Below are 22,106 nucleotides of genomic sequence, written 5' to 3'. Positions count from 1 at the left end.
TAAAATGATTTAAAAAATGTAAAATTGACTTCCATTTCCTACTGGACTACCAATCTCATATTAGCTTTCCTTTTATCAAATTTATGAGAAAAGTCAGAAATTGCCTTTCCTTTAAGAAAAAAATCAAAATTTCGAGATCTCCTGGGCAGAATGTTTGAATTGAATTTCAGCTCTCAATAATTGGTGGCCTAGAAGTTTTAAAGAAGTAGAGAAGTTAGCTCCTTTCTGTTACTTATCTCAGTAATAACGAACTAGAAGATTACCCCTGAGCTCAAGATCAACCGAAAATAATAAGGTTATTCCTAGGAAACCATCTCTTTTTTTAAAAAAAACCTCAAATATGTGTTATTACATTTCAAATTAGGGAAGTCTATGATTTTTCCAAGACCACAGTGAAGTCAACGGCTCCCAAATTGCCAAGTCCAGCCAACTGTATATTTTTATAATATTACATTTAAAAAAAAAAACTTCAAATATGCATAAACGTTGAAAGAAGTCCCACATCTAGCCTCAACCTAAACTCAAGATTCATAGCTTGTTATTTTTGCTTGGCTACATAGTATCCATCCATCCATGTGACACTGGCATAAGCCCGTAGTATACTTCCATCCACAAACACTTCGTATGAAGATAATTAACTAGACTTCAGCAATTGTCAATAATTCTTTTGAACCAATAATCTTTTGAAAGATGCCATTTCATTTTTAATGATGTAGCTGAATAAATTAACCAATTAGACATCCTGGATTCTACATCTTAATCTCTTATTAATTCTGCTACTTTGAGTAATGTCTTGGGCATCTGTTTTCTCATCAACAAAAACACAAAGCGCTCAGTAGATTCAGTAAGTCCCAATTCACAAGATATAAAATGGGCCTTGTGGTTAGGGCAGGATTCACAAATGAGTCACTTAGTTAATTAGAGAAATAGCTAATTGGAGGGCATGTGAGCACAATTTTTTTTTTTTTTTTTTTTTTTGTAAATTATAGTAAAAACCTTCACAAGGCTCACAAAGTCAAGAGGGAACTTGAGTTTAAAAGTGTAATTATTCATCCTGCACTGGCTGCAGTGTATTCCCAGAAAAACTAGTAGAAGCTGGGTTGACTGGGCCACTCCAAGTACAGATTCCATAAGACATAGCACCAAGAATCACATTGGACTGTCCTTGCTTTGCAAGACCCTATTACCACTGGCTTGTAAACTCCCTATGAATCGCCCGACCGCACCAACTGCAGACAGGGGTAGCTGTGCCTTTATTGTCTGTTCTCTGAAAGTGGTATTTCTTTCCCTCTTCAGAAGTTTGGTTCTGGAAGGGGCACCCTTTGAAGCCTGGAAAATCAAAGCTATTACAAGACAGTGAGGAGCATTTTGAAAGAAATGCAAAGAAAGAAGAAAGGACACCAGCCTGGGGGCGATAGGCTGAGATATTCCCAGACAGGTCAGCGGTTAGTCTGTAAAACATCCCTGTTGCCAAGGAGGTGGTGACATCTTGTGTAAATCAAAAAACTGAAGCCCTGAGATAGCTCATTTCCATTTTAAATGCACGGGGGTTAAATATGGATATGAGCATGCCGAGGTTCCTGTGGGATTGATTTTTCCCATCTTCTCTGAGCCCTTTGCTGAGATGATAAGGACCAGGGTTCATTAGCAACCCTGCTAGGGCTGCACTTCAGGGGACGAGATGAGGCTTCATTCGCAGTGGGAGAACAGATCCACAAAGAAGAAATGATTCAAGTGGTGCAATGATAAAACCCCATGTTGGGCTCAACTCATTTTAAACAGAATCATGAGACCAAATGAAATCCCAAGAAATGAAGTTTCCTGAATCATTTTTCAACCTGGAGTGGGGGGGGGGGGAATCTTGGTGACATCATATAAGAAATCAAATCGAGGTTTCAGGGTTTGGTTACCAATGCTTGCATTGTTTTTAAATACAATAAACATTTATTTTTCCAATAATAATACTTGCATTTTCGTAACATTTATGTGTGTGTGTGTGTGTGTGTGTGTGTGTGTGTGTGTGTAAGATTCTGATAGGCAATCTAGAAAGGAAGCTAAGATTATCATTAGAACCTTTGAGAGATTCGGCCAAGGTTATAGAAATAACATCAGAACAAAGAGCCTGGCTCCTGTAAGTTGACCCTGAGCTCTCTTGTGCTTCCCTGCCCATTGCTCCAATTTCACTGCAACACAGAAAGCAGTTCCAGGGTGAGTCTATACCAGAAAAAAGGGAAGCGGGCAAATTACAGAAAACCACAACCAGGAAGGCTCCAAGCCACAAGGTTCCTGGAAACCACAAACAGATGAACAGTAGGAAGGCTCTCCCTCTACTCCACTGGCCTTTGATAAGCAGGAAACACACACACACACACACACACACACAGCATAGCTCTGGAACAAAAGACTAGCTGGGGACCTAATGAGACTTAAATCACAAGCAAAGCAAACGTCCTGCGATGAAGACGGCACTTACATACAAATGATCTTTTCACACAATGTACGGATTACCAATTTCCACCTACGGACAATAGGGAAGCTTCATGCATTAAAAATTTGAGGAGTTTCTGAGACAAAGAGATAATAGGGTGTCCCTGGGTGATAATCGAGACTCAGATTCTGTGAGGAGGAAAGCAAATCTCAGGGACCTGACTCATTAGCTAAAAGGCAGCAGCATTCAGCTTACTGAGATTCTAATGGCTCAGGCCACCAATGGGCACAAGCCACCACCTGCTTGATGCCTGGGTCACACTGCAAGTCCCCCCCTTTCTCTCACTTCTCCTTCCTCTCCCTCTCCATCTTTCTCTTTTTGAGATGGGGTTTCATGATGTTGACCAAGTGGGCCTCAAACACCTGTGTTCAAGCTATCCTCCTGCCTCAGCTTCCTGAGAGGAGATGAGACTACAAGACATACATGGCTGAATCCTAATCAGGGAATTGCTTTGTAGCCAAGGCTGGCCTTGAATTGTGGCTGTCTGTCTGCCTCTGCCACCCTAGGACTTGGATTGTAGGCAGGCTCCACTCACCCAGAACCTTCTAATTCTTTTCCTTATTTCATAATTTTAAACATGTGTTTACTTTGATCACGTTCCCCCCCCCCACTGCCACCATTATCCTCTCCCTCCCACCGAACCCGTCTCTTTGAAAGTCCCCGTATTATTCCTTTGTCCCTTTTTTATTTGTGATATAACACATTTTTCTATTTAAGGAGTTCAGTGCTGGGCAAAACTAGAAGTGTATTTCCCTCAACTTCAACTAAGATCTTAAAGATATAAAATTAAAAGATTATAAAACAGTTTTTACTGCAGGGTTTTTTTCAGAGCTACAAAGGACTCTGTTCGTTCTTACCTATAAAAATATTGTCTAAGAAAGCATTTTCTGTCTTTCCAAGTGAACGTTTAAATAGGAAGCTTTGAATATGAGTGAGAGGAGTGTGGCTCAGTTGGTGAAGTGCTCGTGCAGGAAACCCTGGGTTCAATTCCTAGCACGGCATAAAGCCAGCTATTGTGGCTTATGCCTGTAAGCCTAGCACTTGGGAGGTAGATGAAGAAGAATCAGAAGTTCAAGGCTATCCTCAAGTATATAGCAACTTTAGGGCCAGCCTGGGCTACATACGACCCCATCTCTAAATAATAACGATAATAATAACAGCAGCAGCAGCATTTTGGACCTGCTCAGTAGCACATGTATGAAAACTGGAATACAATTAGCATAGTCCCTATGACCACAAATAACATGCAAGTTACATGTAAAAGGTTCTAACCTTAAGATAGATAGATAGACAGACAGACAGACAGATAAATGGAAGGTAGGTAGATCTGATTATTTGATCCCCGGGAGACACGTGGTAGGAAAGACTCTACTCAACAGACTATCTATCCTCTGACCTCCACATGCACACCCATGGCACATAACACACACACACACACACAAATAAATGAGGTAATAAAAAAAAACAAATTTCACCATCTAAACTGTTTAAATCTTGTTACTTAGCATGACAAATATGAAAATATTATTACATCTCTGAATTACTCATATAAAATATTTATTTTATGAGAAGCCCAAAGGGGAAATCTACTCACTGATCCCATTCCAGCAGCCCCATGTAAAAGAAAAGAAATGGGGTAATTTAATCTTGGAGCCAGCCTCAAATACCTCCCACAAATGAAGGAATAAATAAGATAAACATTAGTATAAAATTAAAATGAGAACAATGCTCATCACGATGCTCTGGAAGGACAGAAGCTCTCCATACAAGAACACAGGTCATCAGATAAACCTCCAACTTAAGCCAAGAAACCATGGGAGGTGGTGCTGAACCTGACTCCTTTAGAGCATCTCAGACAGTGAGAGCAACAAGCCCTCAGCCCACAGAAGTGAAGTCCCCCCAGATCTTGTGCTGCTTTGCATATCTAACCAATCAGTTGAGAGAGAGCCTGACATGCCTGTAGGTTTCTTGTTTGTCTGTCTGTGGTGTTGGTGACAGAATCCAGGGCCTCATAACATCGAGGCCAGTACTCCATTACTGAGCTACACCCCAGTCCTCTTTCAGTCTTCCTCTCTTTCTGCTGGTTTTAGAATTAGCTATTCACATTATATTTACTTCGTGGGAGCATTCGTCATGTGCCACGTGCAGGCCTTGCGACGTTTGAGAGCCGGCCCTCTCCTTCCACTGTGTGGGCTCCCAGGGGCTGAGCGTAGGTTGTCAGGCTTGGGGCAAAGCACTTTTGCCCACTGAGCCACCTCCCAGGGATACTTCCCCCTCCCTACTTCCCTTCTAAATAGAAGAGTAGGAATGAAAAAAAGAAGGGGGGGATTCTCTCTTGTATCTAGAGGAAGGTGTGTTTGTTTTGGTTGGGAGTTTTCCCATTGTTTTTGTTTATGCTTTTTGTATTTTTGGTTTTGTTTATCCGAGAGGGAGAGGGAGAGAGGAAAGAAGGGAGGGAGAGAGAGAAGGAAGGAGGGAGGGGAGGTCTGAGCCTTTCAGAGCTAGTAAAACTTAAACAGATCATACAAGCATCTGGTGCTCATGTTTTTCTTCATTGGCTGGCAAACTCCATGATAAATAGCAGAATCAGGGACTAGAGAAATGGCTCAGTGGTTAAGAACACTGGCTGCTCTTCCAGAGGATCCAGGATCAATTTCCAGCACCCACATGGCAACTTACGACCCTCTGTAACTCCAGTTCCAGGGGATCTGATGCCTTCTTCTGACCTCTGTACACAGTGGTGCCTAGATATACACACAGGCAAGACACAAACACTCAAGAGCACACGCATGCACACACATGTACTCATGCACCAGAATTAAAGGAAAGAAAAATGTAAGCAAATCTTTAAACTTGTGATGCACAATTGTCCAAATAGCACATTAAACATGAGTTTTCTTGATTAAAAACAAAAACCCTTCATTTAAATGTGTTTTGTTTGGGTAGTTTATAAGCAACAAATATTTAAGTATATTAAAACTATGCAAATAATAGTAATGGTATTTACAGTATACTACTTTAAAACCTGTGCCCACTTTCCAGAGTTTTAGCAGACTGTGTTTCTTTTCATGACACAAAACTGTTATGATCATAGATATTGTCAGATTAATCTGATTTTTCAAACTAGATTCATGTCAAGCAAAAGAAAAACAAAACAAAACAAAAAAACAGTAAAATTCCTGAAGACAGTCAAAATTCTTCTTACAAGAATTTTGAGAATAGTGTATCCTGCTTCACGCAGAACAAAGGGCTAGCCACCCACAATGAGACCTGTTAACAGATGTGTTTTCTGTCTGTATTTTAAATGTCCTGGGTTTGGCTAAGTTTGGACCATAAACCTGTTACACAAAGTTATTTCTTTATTTTTTTTCTTCCATTCAATCACCTTATAAATCCACTTGTCTCCCGTGGGAACTCCTTTGGCATTATTAACTTCCACAGAAGGAAACAAGACACCCTGTTTGTGTCCATTGGCTCTGGCCTTCACTTCCAACAGTGAGCATGTAAGTGAGGAATCCCAGAAAGGGCCATCAAGAGAGAATTTATCTCTATCTCCATGATAAAAATCTTCCTTTTTTTTTTTTTTAATCCCTGCCTTCACTCCCAGTGTATTATTGCTGGCAGATGGTCTCCGCTGGATCAAACGCAGAAGAAACGCCCCACTGTTCCTCCAAATGCATGGGTACATCATCAAGTTTCTGAACGTGGTTCATGTCTGGAGCTAATCCTGCAGTGACCACCACCATAAGGAAGAGCCTTGGCTGGCTTTCGCCCCAAGCATACTGCTAAAGCTGAATAAGAACATGGACTTGGAATGTGGAAGCTGTTCCTCTTGAAGAGAAGAGGAGGAGGCTTGACACACAATCGCAAAAGGTACAGCTGGGGACATCGTACACAACAGGGCTTCATTTCCCAGGAATCGTTGAAACTGCTGTCCACGTTTGTTTTTTACTAGGTGAAGAATGTCATCCTACCTTGGTACACTTTAACATGTAACAATGCATCTGAATTTGCAGAGATCTTATTCCAATGCCATTTCTAAGTCTAAGAAATGAGCCTAGAGCTATGATATTGATACTGATATATTCATGATCAAGGCAGGGCAGTGAGCCTAGAGATATGATATTGATACTGATATATTCATGATCAGGGCAGGGACAGAGAGCCTAGAGATATGATATTGATCCTGATATATTCATGATCAGGGTAGGACCATGAGCCTAGAGATATGGTATTGATACAGATATACTGACAAGCACATCAGGACACTGCAGAATGAACACAGCCAGCATTTTGTGTGGTCAGTCATCCTGGACCACAGGAAGGAGGCAAGTGGCACATCCCACCAGGAGCGATAGAAGCAGACACTCCTGTTGTAACAATTCCAAAATCATGGTGTATACCACTAAATCTGAGTCAGCCATGAAAGCCTTAGGACCAAGGCTCAAGCAGGACCATTTTTATTTCCCTTCACCCTTTTTGTTCCCCAGTGGCGCAACCTGATGAAAGAATCAAGGACCGTAAGCCAGGAAACAAGCCACAGAGTGGGAATATGTATGGATACATATAATCACAGACACACCCCAATTTACCATATCGAGGAAGCCTTACTGCTTTACTGTGGCTAAAGATGAAACATGTAAAATGGCCTCCAATAATTCCTCCATTGCTCCAACATTCCTCATGTATAATGAACTCTCAGATTTGATGATATCTGGATTGTTCTTCACATCTTACTTTGTGGGGGTGGGGGGCCAGAGGTAGATCCAACCGTCATGCCATATGAGCAAATGCTTGCACTTTTGCAAATTTTCAGTATCTTGAAACCATTTTGGTATCAACACGCAGAGGTGCCTACTATTGGTCAGGCACAAATGGATTAATAGAGGTGATTTGGCTGAAGAACATTTAGGAAAACAAGGATTCCATTAGCAACGCTGTAATTGAAGAGGTGGGTGGAAAGTGAGCCGCAAGATTAGAAGAAAGCCTCCTTTCTCCATTGTGTGGTGTCTAAACTCTGGCTCCTCACTTCCGCCATCAGACAACTATGAAATCCTGCAGAAAGCATCATCTTTCTAGCAACAAATCGATGAACAGAAAGCCCTCATTGATGATGTGCCCACTGGTTATTTTCTAATGTCTAACCCACAAACCACGTGGAATGTTCTTTGGAAGCCTTCTTTATTCCGTGAAGGGTGAGGCTGTGTGTGTACACTGTGTGTGTGTGTGTGTGTGTGTGTGTGTGTGTGTGTGTGTGTGTGTGTGCTTGACATATATTGATGGGTAGAAGATTGAGGAGATATATGAGGGCCCTGGAGAGATGGCTCCTAGACTGGGAACACTAGCTGTCCTTCCAGAAGACCCTAATTTGGTTCCCAGCATTCACATAACAGCTTGTGGCTGACTGTAACTCCAGCATCTTTTTCTGCCTGCTGTGAGCACCAAGGAAGCATGTGGTGCACAAACATACATGCAGGCAAAATACACATACACAGAAAATATTTTTTTTAAAAGGAAGTAATCTGCCCACTTAATGTTGGAACTTAGATCTTTCCTAATGTTGTGATAGAAATATGAAAATATATGTATATTTGTCTATACAGATTGACAAAATTGTATTTGCTTCCCACATCAGATGTTTTACATCAATGGAACTATATTCCCCATTATATTCAGGGCTTCCCTCTTTCTCTGTAATAGAATGTGAAATTCCACTTTTATATGATTCTTATGGTAATACAAAAAGTCAACTCATGAAAATAAAGAAAATCTATGGGTCATTCATTAGCCAAGCCTCCATGTGCATAACTAAGTCTAAACTTATCTATTAATGAAGTGACACTATTCAAGAATTTGATTTCAACAGTTCACAGCCTACTAAAAATTAGATATTCCCACTTTAAAAAAAAAGAAAACAGAAGGAAAAAGAAAGTACCCATCTTCAGCATTCTGCTCATTTCAATTATTCAGGGCAACCCAGGCTGATAATTACACAGTCCCCAGTTGATGAGTAAAAGTGATGCTTAATTAGCCAGCAGGAAAGGTCGATTAAGATCCAGCAGGGCACCTCGTGAGGGTCTCTCACGTTCCTGCAGGGAGTAATTTCTGGCTGTGCCCTTCTAAAGGATAGAATTCCCCGTGTCTAAGAAGCTTCTACCAGTTTTGAAAGCAGAAGCTAAGAACACTTGGCCATGCAAATCAGATCCAGCCCTAAGCCTGGAGAGGCTCAGATCAAGTGTTCTGAGTCAGAACAGCACCCAGGTGGGAAAGGACAGAGGAGCTTGATTGTAACACTTGATTGTAACACTTGATTGTAACACTTGATTGCAATGCTAGCTCGCTTGCTCGTTTGCCACCTTTATGAGGTCGGTTCAGGAAATGGATTGTAAAGCAAATGTTGGTTTCTTCTTCCCCGGAAGGAAGCCCACGTAGGCTCCCGTAGGCTCCCGGTGGCTATGGCTGCTCAGTTCTGAAATGTGGGAATGAGATCTGAGCTCCTCATTTTGAAGCCTTAGTGAGCACAGTCCGGGGACAATGCATACATACAGGCACTGTCCAAGAACTGACAAGCCAGACCTGATTTTAACGTTTCTATTGCAGAAGGGGATCTGGAAATAAAGTTAGCAACAAAACCATGACAGTGTCCCTTCTCTTTAGCTACCAGAGCAGGCATAACCGTCTCAGTTTCACCATCACGCCTCTGCCACTTAGTCACAAATGTGTCACAAATGTGTTCAATAAAGACTAAAATCCAAGACCAAAGTTGGCCTGATTGTTTTAAGATAATTACTAAACCATGTTCATGTTAACACATGCCACTGTCCTCACCGACTTCCAAATCAATCCACACATTTCCGCCAAGTATGAAAACCTGCGGCAGGTGCTGCCATGGTAAAGGAATTTTTTTTTTTTTTTTTTTAACTGAAAAAAGCATAAGTAAGCTGGCTGATACAAACCTGGATTTGATTTGCTGGAAACCCCGGAGAATGTGGTCTCTCTGCTCCTGTGCCCCAGGACTGAGGTTCTCATTCTGCAAGCCTTCAGCCAGAAAGCCTTCAGTATCTAAAAGAAAATAAAAGGTGATCTACAGAGGAGAAAAGGAAATCTGAACGGTTAGGAAATAAATATTGTGGCTCTTGTAAATGCCTGTGGCTGAACATATGAACATTAATGGACTAAGAATCATAATTTAATAACAGTCTATTAGCTGTAGCTTGCCAGAATAGAGAATAATCAAGATTTCATGTATCTCTACAAATGACAAGTACTAAGAGTCTGAGGTCTTGCTGTGAATTTAGAAAGCTGGTACATACATTATCCACAAGAGATAACTATTTCCAAAACCATTTTTAAAGCCATGAGTGCATCCTTGAGGGTCACTGAGGGCAGAGGACAGATTGTCAACTTCACAGACATGTAAATGTTATAAATAAGTCACAGAAGGTCACGGACCAATAAGAGTAGAAGAGAAGGCCTGGTAATTGCCACTGAGATAAAAAATAGAGCTCAACTGCAAAATCAAAAACGAGAAAGGGCAGGCGTTCGGAGGAGGAACATTAATTAGCAGATACATCAGCAATGAAAATGGCAAGGCAGCCAAGTGAAGGGGACCACGCGGAGAAAAAGAATGCATCTGAGAGGGGGGACTGCAATTAATGTGCGTGTGCATTATAAAACTGGGGTGTGATGGAAGCACAGGGCTACGTAACAAATCTCGGGATGGCGAACGAAGTAATTTGGATGTGCACAAATTTTCGAAGGCAAAAATTCATTGACAGCAATTACAATTGCCAGAAATATGAGCCACACACTTTATTCTTCATAATATGTTTATCGTCCCTAAAAAGCATATAAATGACACAGTTAAAAGTCTCCACCACTAAAAAATAATTGTACTGAATATGAAACTGCATCATGTGTACCACCAGAATAATGTGATGTACTTACACAGCCGGGCTATGTAAGTACATCTAAACATTTGTTTTACCCTCATATTATTCAATCGCAGTAAACAAATCAGGGCTAGGTAACCATCACCAGGACTTCAGATGAGATACAAAGCCCAGGAGATTGGAATCTTCATAAAGAGTCACCATTAGCATCTAAGCCCTGAATCACATGGACTGAAATCTAATGGGTTCTTCCAGGGAAAATAGGAAGTTAAATTAATAGGCAAAAAAAAAAAAAAAAAAAAAAAGCAAGTGACATTGACATGTCATTAATGCCACACATTATGTTAAGGGCAAGGACACACAATCATCTCAAGAGCTATGGAAAAAGCATTTGACAAAATCCAGCGGTGCCTTGTGATAAAAACATCCAACATAACTAGGAAAAGAATGAAAGTTCCTCAGCCTGAGAAACGGCTCTGCCGTAAACCCAGCTACAAGGGGCGGGAAGCGTAGTTCGCCCACAGAGACTGCTAAGTAAGTTTGGGACCTGACACAACAAACCAAAAAGTTCCCTAAAATCCTACAGATAAAACCTCATGCTTAACCGTGAAAGACTGAATGCTTCCCTCTCTGTTCTAAGGACAATTAGCAACAGTGGGGCTGTCACCACCGATAGGATTCCCTTAGCAATACTAGCCAGAGCAATTAGACAAGAAAATAAAGTTTAAACATCCAGATCAGGAAGAATAAAGCAAAACGATCTCTACTCACATCTGGTGTGATCTTATATGCAGAAAATTTGGAGGTTCAGGGAAAACCCATTAGTATCAACATGAGGCCAACGCATTTATAAGGTATAAAGCCAGTGTCCAAGAATCAACTATATTTTGACACTGATTTTTAGATACAGAAGTTTGTTTTTCTATACTTGGGATCTTGCACGTGCTGAGCAAGTGTTCTATCCTGAGCCACAGGACTAGCTTCAGCTGTATCAGCAATGGAAAATTCAAAAATAAAGTTAAGAAAATTCTATTTAAAATATAAATTAAAATAATTTTTTAAGAATAAGTTTGTAAGGAGTGGGAGATATTTCAAATGTTCGTCACACAAACACAAAGAGCTGAGTTTGGTCCCCAGCACCAACGTAAGAAAGCTGAGTGGGATGGCCTGTACTTGTAAACCCAGTGCTGGGGATGTAAAACCAAAAACAATACTTGGGATTCTTTAACCAGCCAGGCTGCCTAACTGGGGAACTCCTGGACACTAGAAGACCTTGTTGCAAAAGGTGGGGGGATGGACTGGAGAAGAAGGAAGAATTTTAAGAGACAAAGAAATATATTACAATAGTTTCGTTGGCTGGGTGTGGTGGTACATGCATTTAATCTCAGCACTTGGGAGGCAGAACAAGCAGATCTCCATGAGTTCGAGGTCAGCCTGGTCTACAAAGTGAGTCCAGAGCTTGTGACACAGAAAGAAAACTAATTATATATAAGAAATGATATTTTAAAATCATTTTAATCCTGTGCATGTATGCATGTGTGCAAATGCTGTGCATGTATGCATGTGTGCAAATGCTGTGCATGTATGCATGTGTGCGAATGCACATGTGTGCAGGCCAGAGATGCTGGAGGTACAGATGTCTGTAAGCCACCCTATGCAGTTGCTGGAATTCAGTCCTTTGCTAGAGCAGTATGTGTTCTTAAACACTGCACCGTCTCTCCAAGTCTATAATGAGATACTTTATAAAGTTGGTTTCCAGTACTTCTGATTTTTTTTTTAATTTGTGTTTATCTCCTTTAAAAGGCTACTTTCAAAAACGGGCACTGCAAATAAAATTTAAAATTTCAAGGAGACAGCTGGTAACAACAACAACAAAAAGTAAATTCCCAGGCCCGTGTATGGTTCAGTGGAGAACATGTGTTTAGCATACATAAGACCCTGGGTTCAAACCTCAGAATGGGACAGTACAAAGAGAGTAAATCTAGGCACATTACAGTCAGACTGCTGAAAAGCAAAGATGAAGAGAAAAAATTTCAAAGCATCCAGAGAAAATGACCCATCATGTTCAGCAAAGCAATGCTAAGAATGAGACTTGAATTTTCATCAGAAATAATGGCGGTAGAAAGGCTCCGGAATGACACTTTAAAGTCCTGAAAGAGAGAAGAAAAAGCCCAGTCAACTCCAAATTCTATATCCAGTGACAGCAGCCATCAAAAGATGAAGGTAGAAAAAAGATAACTTTGAGATCAATGAGAACTGAACACCATTCTGCTAGGAAAACTGCTCAAAAGCAAACCTAAAGGGAGCTCACCTCGCTGAAGATGAGCGACCCCAGAGACAAACAGCCCTCCAGGAGCTCCAAGATGCTGGAAATATGGGTCTGCTTGAAACATTCTCAGACTTAATTTTCTCAAAAGGCAATGGGCAGTTTTATGCACAGGTTACAACAGTGCAGTTTATTAAATACTTACAAGCAAAAATGTGTCTCAGAAACATAGTATCACGGTAGCACAGAGGCCTAGGGCAACAGTTAAGGAGACCTGATTAGCCAACCAATATTAACTCTGAGTGGATTGTGACGTTAAACCACAAAGTAGACTCACTGGAGCTACCATCAGAAGCCAGATCAGGGATCCCAGTTTTCAAAATAAATTCTTTTAAAAGAAAGTCAAATGAATGCTAAAAAGAATTTGAGCAAAACTTTGCAGGCAAGTGTAACCGAAAATTGGCAACTGGAAAACAAATAACAAAATAAACTAAGTCCACTAGTAACAATAGTTATAGAAAGAAAAAAAAAACCCAGCTAAGGAATCCAACTTAAAAGCAGAGAGAGAGATAACTAACATTCAGGATGTTTGAGGAAGCCCTATGAAAACTTATTTTTAAGCTTCCTTTAAAATACACACATGCACACACATGCACACACAGGGCCGGGGTGAGAGAGGGAGGGATGGAGAGGGAATATGGTGTTATCCTACATGGCAGGGATGGTGTGCCTTCCAGAAAGCATACATTGACAGATAAAAAGTCCAGTGCCAGGTGTGGATTGTCTCCCATCAAGCAGCTAGGTGATGATGGAGTTGGGGGAGGGGGGTCCCAAAGACTTTCAAAGCTGGGCAGCCTGTTGCTATTGCTCATGTTTGCTCACCAGAACTTGGTGGTAAGACCCCACTGCTGAAGACATCCACACTTTGATCACAGGGCTCGGAGAAATCGAGCTGGTACTGTCCTGGAAGTTTCCTCTTTGCTGGCTAGTTTTCATAGAACTGCAAGTTTTACCAACCACAAAGCCCGAGAGCTACAGTGAAGACCAGCCTGGCAAACATGTCTGTGCTGCAACAGTGGAGTGGAGGTTACGGGCAATCAACCACTTCTTAACTGGATGTAAGGCCTGCATCCTAGGAGGAAACTCCTAGGTATAAAGATGGAGCCAAAAGCCCATGGCTCAGAAGCATCAGACCCTAAGGGTGAATCCACTATAATTTTACTAACCAGACACATGCCTTGTAAATGTATCTCTACACCCACAGAGGATTGCAGCCCTCAGACCTCATCAGAGAAGCTTTTTAAAACTACAGACCACAGCAGCTAATGCAGAGCCTCACAACCAGTCAAAGTACAGAGAGCAGATGTTTCTGGAGTGCTCAGAACTAACAAGGACATTGGTACACACTGCCCTGCCCTCCATGCTCAGGAAACGTTGGGGAAAAGAGGAAAGGCTGCAAGAGCCATAGGGTGAAACAGTGTCTTCCGACCATGACAGGGCCTTTTGCCCTCAGGAGCTCACAACGGCTGCACAAGACCAAGCCCTCCAATATTCCAACCTGGGTGGGGAGGGCAGACCAACAGCCACCCCTAGTTGAACAGCCAATCTTCTTTAGGGGTGTGGTCCCTGGTAGGATTCAGTGGATGGCCCGACACACACGGTTAGTACGAATTGGACTTGGTGGGCTAAGAGGGCATGAGGTTGAATGGGAGGCAGCAGAGGATCTGAGAGAGGCTGTAAGCCAGGACTGAATCTGATCAAAACATGTTGCACGGATTATGAGATTCCTCAAAGGATGAATAAAATACAGTACATATAAAAGACTGGATTAGATGTTGTCTACAAGAAACACATGAATATAGGAAACAAAGAAAGGCTGAAAGCTAATGAATGAGAGGAACAGTAGAGTTGGATGCAAACAGGAAGTGTAAGGAAACAGAACAGCTGCTGGACCAGCAGGCAAAGCATCCTTCTAGAGGGGGGTGGGGCCGAGGGGGGCAGCAGCAGGGGAGATAATGGGGCAGGATGGGGGCATCAGGGGGCAGGGGGAAGCCAGTGATAAAGAAGGCTATTTCAAATCAACCAGAGGGCCACATCACTGGCAGACATGACACTTAGAAAACAGTGAGGGTCCAGTAACTGAGCTTCCAAGCACTGGATGCCAACTGATCTTTACAGCACAGCACATCCCACCACCCTTCAGTGCCAGGGGATGAACCTAGGAACCTGTGTGTCTCAGGCGAGTGCTCTACTGAGGAACTGTGTCCCCGGCCCCATTAAGTACATAAAACATTTTAGAATGGAAGCTGGAGAGATGGCTTAGTGAGTGAAGGGCTAACTGTTCAAACATGAGGACCTGTGTCCAGCACCCAAGTAAAGTCTGGGCACAGCACTGCAGCCTGTAACCCCAAAGAGTAAGGGGCAGAGACAGGTGAATCCTGGGGGCTTGCTGCCCAGCCAGTCCAGCCAATTTATGAACTCCAAGTTCAGTGAGAAATCCTGTCTCAAAAAACAAAGTAGATAATAATAGAAAAAAATACAGTAAGCATGACTTTTCTTCCTCACCTTCAACACACACACACACACACACACATTAATATATGTGGGTGAGCATACGCACAACATAGACACAAACTGAAATGACTTTAGAAACTTTATTCATAACTTCCAAAGACTGGAAGAAACCAAGATGTCCCTTAATTTGCATCAACAAATAATGACACAGCTATACAATGGTATCTTATTTAGCATCAAAAGGAAATGAATGGGGCTGGAGGGATAGCTCAGTGGTTAAGAGTACTGGCTGCTCTTCCAGAGGTCCTGAGTTCAGTTCCCAGAAACTACATGATGGCTCACAACTATCTGTAATGGGATCCAATGCCCTCTTCTGGTGTGCAGGCAGACATGCAGGTAGAATACTGTATACACAGTAAATAAATGCATCTAAAAATAATGTAAAATAAAAAACATTTCAAAGAAAGAAAGAAATGGATGAATGGAGTCCAGCAAGACGGGATCAGCAGGTAAATCACCAGCCACCAATTCTTGCGATCTTTCAATCCCCAGGACCCACACATGATGAAAGGAGAGAACTGACTCCCAGTCCTCTGGCCTCCACATATGTGTCTACACACACACATGCACACACATGCATGTGCACACACACACACAAATAAATAATTTAAAGAGAAACTGCATGGTTGGCACAGGTTCACGGGGAGGGTGGAGAGAAGACAAAGCATTGCTGTTATGGTGCCTGACCCTGTAAAGTAACATGTGTGACATATGCAGTTGTCAAAACCAACAGGGCTCTACAGCACAGAGACTCCATCCTTAACATCTATGTCTTAGTTGGGTTTCTACTGCTGTGATGAAACACCATGACTAAAAGCAATTCGGGAGGAAAGGGTTTATTTGCCTTACACTCTCATATCGCTGTTCATCATCGGAGGAAATCAGGACAGGAACTCAAGCAGGGCAGGAACCTCAAGGCAGGGGTTGATGCAGAGGTCATGGAAGAGGGCTGCTTACTGGCTTGCTCCTCATGGATTGCTCAGCCTGCTCTCTTACAGAACCCAGGACCACCACTCGCAATGGGCTGGGCTCTTCCCCATCAATCACTATGTAAGAAAATGGCTTATAGCTGAATCTTATAGAGGCATTTTCTCAACTGAGGTTCCCTCTTATCAGATGACTCGAGTAAACATATTCTACAAACATCAAAGATGGCTTAGGCTGGGAGATCTCAAATATAGACTGTCAACATAACCCATGTTCTACAGATGGGTGGAGTAACCTCACTGGGAAGAAAGAAGGAAGGGAGGGAGGGAGGGAAGAGGGAAGAAGGGAGGAGGGAGGAAAGGATGATTGAAAGTGCTGATGTAAGCAGCTTTTGAAATGAGGAGTCAGTTAAATGACCCTGTAGTGTTGCATATATACATACATGCTCTCATGTATGATAGAGATAGAACTCAAGCCAGCCAAGGATACAAGATAAGACCCTGTCTCAAAAAAAAAATGTTTTTCTGAATAACAAAATAATCTTGAATGATAAACTAAAGCATAAATATCCTAAGTCTATAAGTAATAAAAGTAATCCAACAAGTTAACAAGCGGGAGATAAGAGACAGATCTCTAGTGCAGAATTCATAATCACTTGTGTAGATAGTATTCTACCCCCAAACAAAGGGCACACACCTCCCAATCCTCAGGTGTGGGCTGCACACAGCAAGGGCTGCAGCTCGGAAAGGGAACTGGAGTGTGCCCAGAGTGGGAAACCTGACACCAGCCAGGTGTTCATGGTTCAACATCAGGCGCCATAAATCACACTGACAGTGTGGACCCTTGATGCAATGTGGTGAAAATGATACTTTTGTGATGGCCCTCCCTCCAACCTGTAACCCCAGTCTAGTCAGGAGAGGAACACTAGACACATTCTGACACATTCTAACAGAGGGTCGTTCTGCTGTGTACCTGACTAGCACTCCTCAAAAGGGATACATTCATCAAAAACAACGGGGAGTGTGGGAGATGACCACAGCCAAACCTGACTATATCCTGGATGGAGTCCTGAGACAGAGAAGTTTTACGTTAGGTAAAACTCCGGAAGCTGAATGAACTGTTGATTTTAGGCTTATTAGTCCTAAGAAAAGTACCTGTGATGGCTAATCTTTTTTTTTTTAAAGATGTATTTATTTTATATATGTGAGTATGCAGTAGCTGTCTTCAGATGCACCAAAAGAGTACATCAGATCCTATTACAGATGGTTGTGAGCCACCGTGTGGTTGCTGGAAATTGAACTCGGGACCTCTGGAAGGGTTAGCAGCTGAGGTGATGGTTAATCTTGACTATCAGCTTGACACATCTGGAATCAACTAAAACTCAAGCAGCTAGACAGGCCTGCGAGGGTTGTCTGGACTTCATTGATTAAGGTGAGCAGGCCTACTCTAATCAGGATCCTTTGAGGTGAGAAGACCCACCCTATCTGGGACACACCTTCTGTGGAGGCCCACATAAGAGGACATGGGAGAAGGAAGCTTTTGGCTTTTGCCTTCTTGCCTTTACTCTCACTGGCAAGTTCGTGGACCAGGCGGCTGTACTAGAACCCACTCCTTCCGCATTTCAACACTGACCAAAGACCAGCTGAGCTATCCAGCTTCATGAACCGAACAACCACTGGATTCCAGCCTTTCTATAAGCAAAGTCTATTGTTGGACTAAGCAGACCATAGGGAGTAAACAATCTTAATAAGTCCCCCTTTAATAGAAATAGATCTGTTCTATTGGCTCTGCTCCTCCAGAGGATGCTAAGGAACACAGTGAGCCGGTGTGAGATGTTCTAATTAAAGGGCACTGGAGGGAAGAGATGGGTTAAGAGGACTCATCTGCTCAATATTTATATAAACCTAAAATTTCTACAAAAATCCTCTTAGTAAAATCAGTAAACCATTTAATCTGAATTTTTCAAGTATGAATGGTTAAAAAAGAAAGAAAGAAAGAAAAGAAAGGAAGAAAGAAAGAAAGAAAGAAAAAGAAAAAAAGAAAGAAAGAAAGAAAGAAAGAAAGAAAGAAAGCCAAAACTAGCAAGACAGGTCTAAATAACACTAACTTCCAAGCCTGAAGTTCAGTTCCTAGGTCCTACATGGTGGAAGGAGAGAATCAACTCCCTTTCTTACACACACACACACACACACACACACACACACACACACACACACACACGTATTAAATTCATTGTTTTAGCATGCTTCCCACATGTCAGTCGGGCCTTGAGACAAGCATTATTAGAACATTAGCAGAGGTCATCTCTGGGTGTAAAATAACAATTTCTTTCAGTCTTCTTCATATCATTTATATGTCTAGATCCTATGCTTGGATGTGGTGGCCAGTGATCCAGGCTACTCAGGAAGCTGAGGCAAGAGGATCAGAAGTGGAAGAAGGTCAGCCTTCATGATTCAGTGATGCCCTGTCTCAAAAATACGAAAGGGGCTGGGGATATTATCAGTGGTAGGGCAGTTATGCTTTGGCCTGGGTTCAATCCCCAGTAGGATGATGATGGTGGTGATGATGATATAGAAATCTTATGTGATGTGCTAAGTGTTTACATGCGCACACACACACACACACACACACACACTTACTGCATTTAGCTAGTAAATTCTTCCCCAACCCAGCTTCATTAAGATATAATCAACAACTATCTTCACTAAATTCTTGTAAGTAAAATGCCTGCATCCTCCATATGCTAAAGCACACCATCGGGTTATAATTGTGTCCCACTGAGGTCGCTGCGGGCAGGCTGATTCTTTTCGTAAGACATGCCTCGTTTTAATTTTCCTTCACATAAATTATTTGAAAGGCTTGCCCCCCAATACTTGAGGAGTTAAATGCTTACTTCTTCACCTCCAGTCAGCATATACTCAGAGGAATAAAGAGACAAAGATGACCTCCTCCTTCTATCTCCCTGAGTATTTAGAATTTGCTCTTCGGGCACATGGCCAAGCTCTCCGATGGAAGTATATAGCCACGAAAGCATGAAGTCAGAAGGAAGAACCACGTTCAGGTTTGTGTATTTTATATTGTGAAAGATGCTGCAAAACCCTAACACCAAAACTTGATGAAAAAAAAAAATCGAGAAAAGAAATTAGTAGGGCTACATTGGCTCTTAAGCTGAGAAGGTGGAGCTTCTCATGGTGAGAACCTAAAGGAGCCTGAGCCAGCCTTCTTGAAGATACCAGATAGGAAAGAGATTCCAAGCCACCCTGCAGTGCCTTGCCTCTCTCTGGTGACCATCCTGTTGGTAGGCTTTTTCCATTAAGTAGACAAGCCATTTGCTAACAAGAGCTTCTGCGGGGACTGTCCTGTGTAGAGACGCTCTTATAAGCATCACCTGCCAATAAAAAAGCCAATAGTCAATGAGCTGAGGCAGGAAATAGGAGGTGGGACACTGGCAGGAAAAGGGGGGATTCTAGGAAATAAAGATTTAAAAAAAAAGAGACTCGGGCAAGACCCAAGAGAGCTGCGGCAGGAGACGGACCTAGAAGACAAGCCACAGGGAGACTTGACAAAAACAAGCAAGTAGATGAACTCATGAAGACACTGAGGAGAGTCAAAGGAAAAAGCAGGCCTGGACTAAAGAGAAATAACTAACCAAGTGGTAGCCATAGAATGGTTTAAATGGTTAAGTAAGTTAAGAGCTAGTCAGAAAACGAGCCAAGGCTTATGGCCTAAATGTTTAATAATAAGTAGTCTCCAAGTTGTTGTTATCTAGAACGAAGAGGCAGTGGGGGTGGGGGGTGGGGGGCTAGGGGAGTTTCGGGGAGTGGGGAAACGGAATTTGTATAACTAGTATTTTTTTTTTAACTGTCCTGGCTGGATTTGATACTTGGCATTCAAAAAAGCAAATCCTCTTCCTTTGCAGACATCATGGTCTGTAGAATCAGGATGCCTGGGAATCCCTGTAGTAGAAATATTCAGTGTCTAAAAGGAGGATGAGGATGTTCAGCACAGTGACCTTCAGCTACGGAGTGAGCAATAGATTCCATGGATCAGTCACGTGCTCCATCACATGGCAAAGATGCCAGTTGCCTGCCATAAACACCACACCCAAACGTACCTACTCTCCCCTGTGTATCTAAGGAGCAAGACGGATCTAGCCAAGAATAGATACTCAGATGCACAGTTAGGATTACGATATGAGCTACCAAGAAGGTACATGCTGGGTGTTCGAGTAACATTCACAAAGCTCTGGAGCCGGGGTGAGTTACAGAGAACCAGATTTAATCTTGGAGAGCCATAAAGGGTCAGGAGGGAAAGAGAGGTAACAATGTTTATCTAGAAGGCACACTTGTAAATACATAGTATTTCATACTAAAAGTAACGCATTATAACTTTAAATCTTATATTTTAAAAGGTAAGCGCAGCTTTGGTAAAGGCCTGTGTTCTCAGTAAAATTCACACCTGCTGAGAAAAAAAAAAAAAAGATTAAGGGACAAGAAGGCATGTACAGCACTGGAAGCTCAAATGGGGTCTTGGTGTCCCGCAAATACCCACCACAGTGGGACAGCGGAAAGACTGTCTGGCCAGGACCTCAGACTCATGGCTCGTGAGAGCTTCTGATGGTTTCTCAAACTCTCTGACCTTGTCCCCTTGCAAGGTTACCATTTTGTTTATTTGGAAAATGACATCTTAAGGGTCACATTTTTTTTTCTAATGACTGAAAGATAAATCCGGCTCCTTTCTGATTTCTCTATAACGTTCCCAACACACTGGAGGGAAAACAATCCCGGACTCTGTGCTGCTAACATTTGCAAATGCTTTCTGTTGATGTATGTTTCTAAAACTTGGACGTTTGCTTCCATCAACCTTCTATTTGGAGGCAAGATGAATGACCCGGCGCTGTTGAAAACAATTCCACCAACCACATACCAATAAAAGTGTTCCTAGAGGGGATATTGTGGGAAGGTATTTGAACTACTAAAGCAGAACTTGAATTTCTGAGAAGAATAATGGAGAAACGTCTGCCTGTAACTGGCATTGCACCCAAGAAAATATTTGAGGTATTTTTGTTGTTGTTTGTTAGTTTGTTTTGGTCTGTGGGTGGAAAGATTAACACAGCTTAAAATGTTAATTTTAATCCATTAATCAAACTAATTCCATGGGCTTGAATTCTGGCTAATAGTCCAGGTTCCTTTTGTGTTAAGAAGTCCCCAGAGTATCTGCACATGCCATTTAAGTATAAAAGGCTGTCCTGGCTGGACTTGACCACAGAAACACCCAACTTCTCTGGTTATACTAAGTTAGCCCCTGTTTGACTTCAACAACTGTTGGCTGATTTCTGCCATCATTCAAGGCTCCTGCCCCTGTCCCTGGCCCCTCCTCCCGAATCCCCAGACTCTTCCTTCCACTAACTACCACACCTCCAGGCCTTTCCAGCTTTGTTGCCTGTACCTCCTTTATTAACCAGAGCACACTGTGTGGTTAGTGTCTGTGTACTGTATTTCTGCCTCCAGCTTTTCCTTTGCTGTTGACTGTGAGCATTTGCTTAGATCTCCACTGTAATCCGAATGGATGTGCCTGTCCCAAACCCACCCACTGAAACATAATCACCAATGTGGTGGTGTTAAAAGGTGAGACCTCTGGACGGAGACCAGCTGTCCTGATGGAGTGAGTCTTATAAAAAGAGGCCCCAGGTGCTGACTTGTCTGGTAAGGACACAGAAAGTGTCCACTTTAAAACACCAAGTGGACCCTCACCAAACTTCATCACTAAATCTGCCAGTGTCTTGGTCTTCAACTTCCTAGTCTGTAAAACTATGAAAAACAAGCATTTGCTGCTAATAAACTACCCTGCTTGCAGCATTTCCTTAGAGCCGTCCAGACAGCCTAAGACAGTTCTCAGAAACCATGGATGTCATCCAGTCTGCCTACAGCTTCACCTTATGACTTAAAGGAGGAATGGA

At 42.2% G+C, this 22,106-nt stretch overlaps 1 protein-coding gene across 2 annotated transcripts in view; it reads right to left on the bottom strand.

Annotated features, from left to right (window-relative positions):
• The window catches only part of SKAP1 (src kinase associated phosphoprotein 1), a gene marked incomplete at both ends in the record, with an annotated part of 274,300 nt that overhangs the window by 238,348 nt on the left and 13,846 nt on the right, over nucleotides 1–22,106 (bottom strand). For both annotated transcript variants that reach the window (XM_080924400.1, XM_080924401.1), the window contains one exon: nucleotides 9,445–9,550. In XM_080924400.1, the coding sequence (XP_080780526.1) occupies nucleotides 9,445–9,550 (106 nt within the window). The remainder of the gene's footprint in view (nucleotides 1–9,444; nucleotides 9,551–22,106) is intronic.

Source organism: Micromys minutus (genome assembly GCF_963924665.1).
Source record: "Micromys minutus genome assembly, chromosome: 10".
NCBI lineage: Eukaryota > Metazoa > Chordata > Mammalia > Rodentia > Muridae > Micromys > Micromys minutus.
The sequence above is the reverse complement of the archived record's forward strand: the minus strand, read 5'-3'. Positions and strand labels throughout refer to the sequence as shown.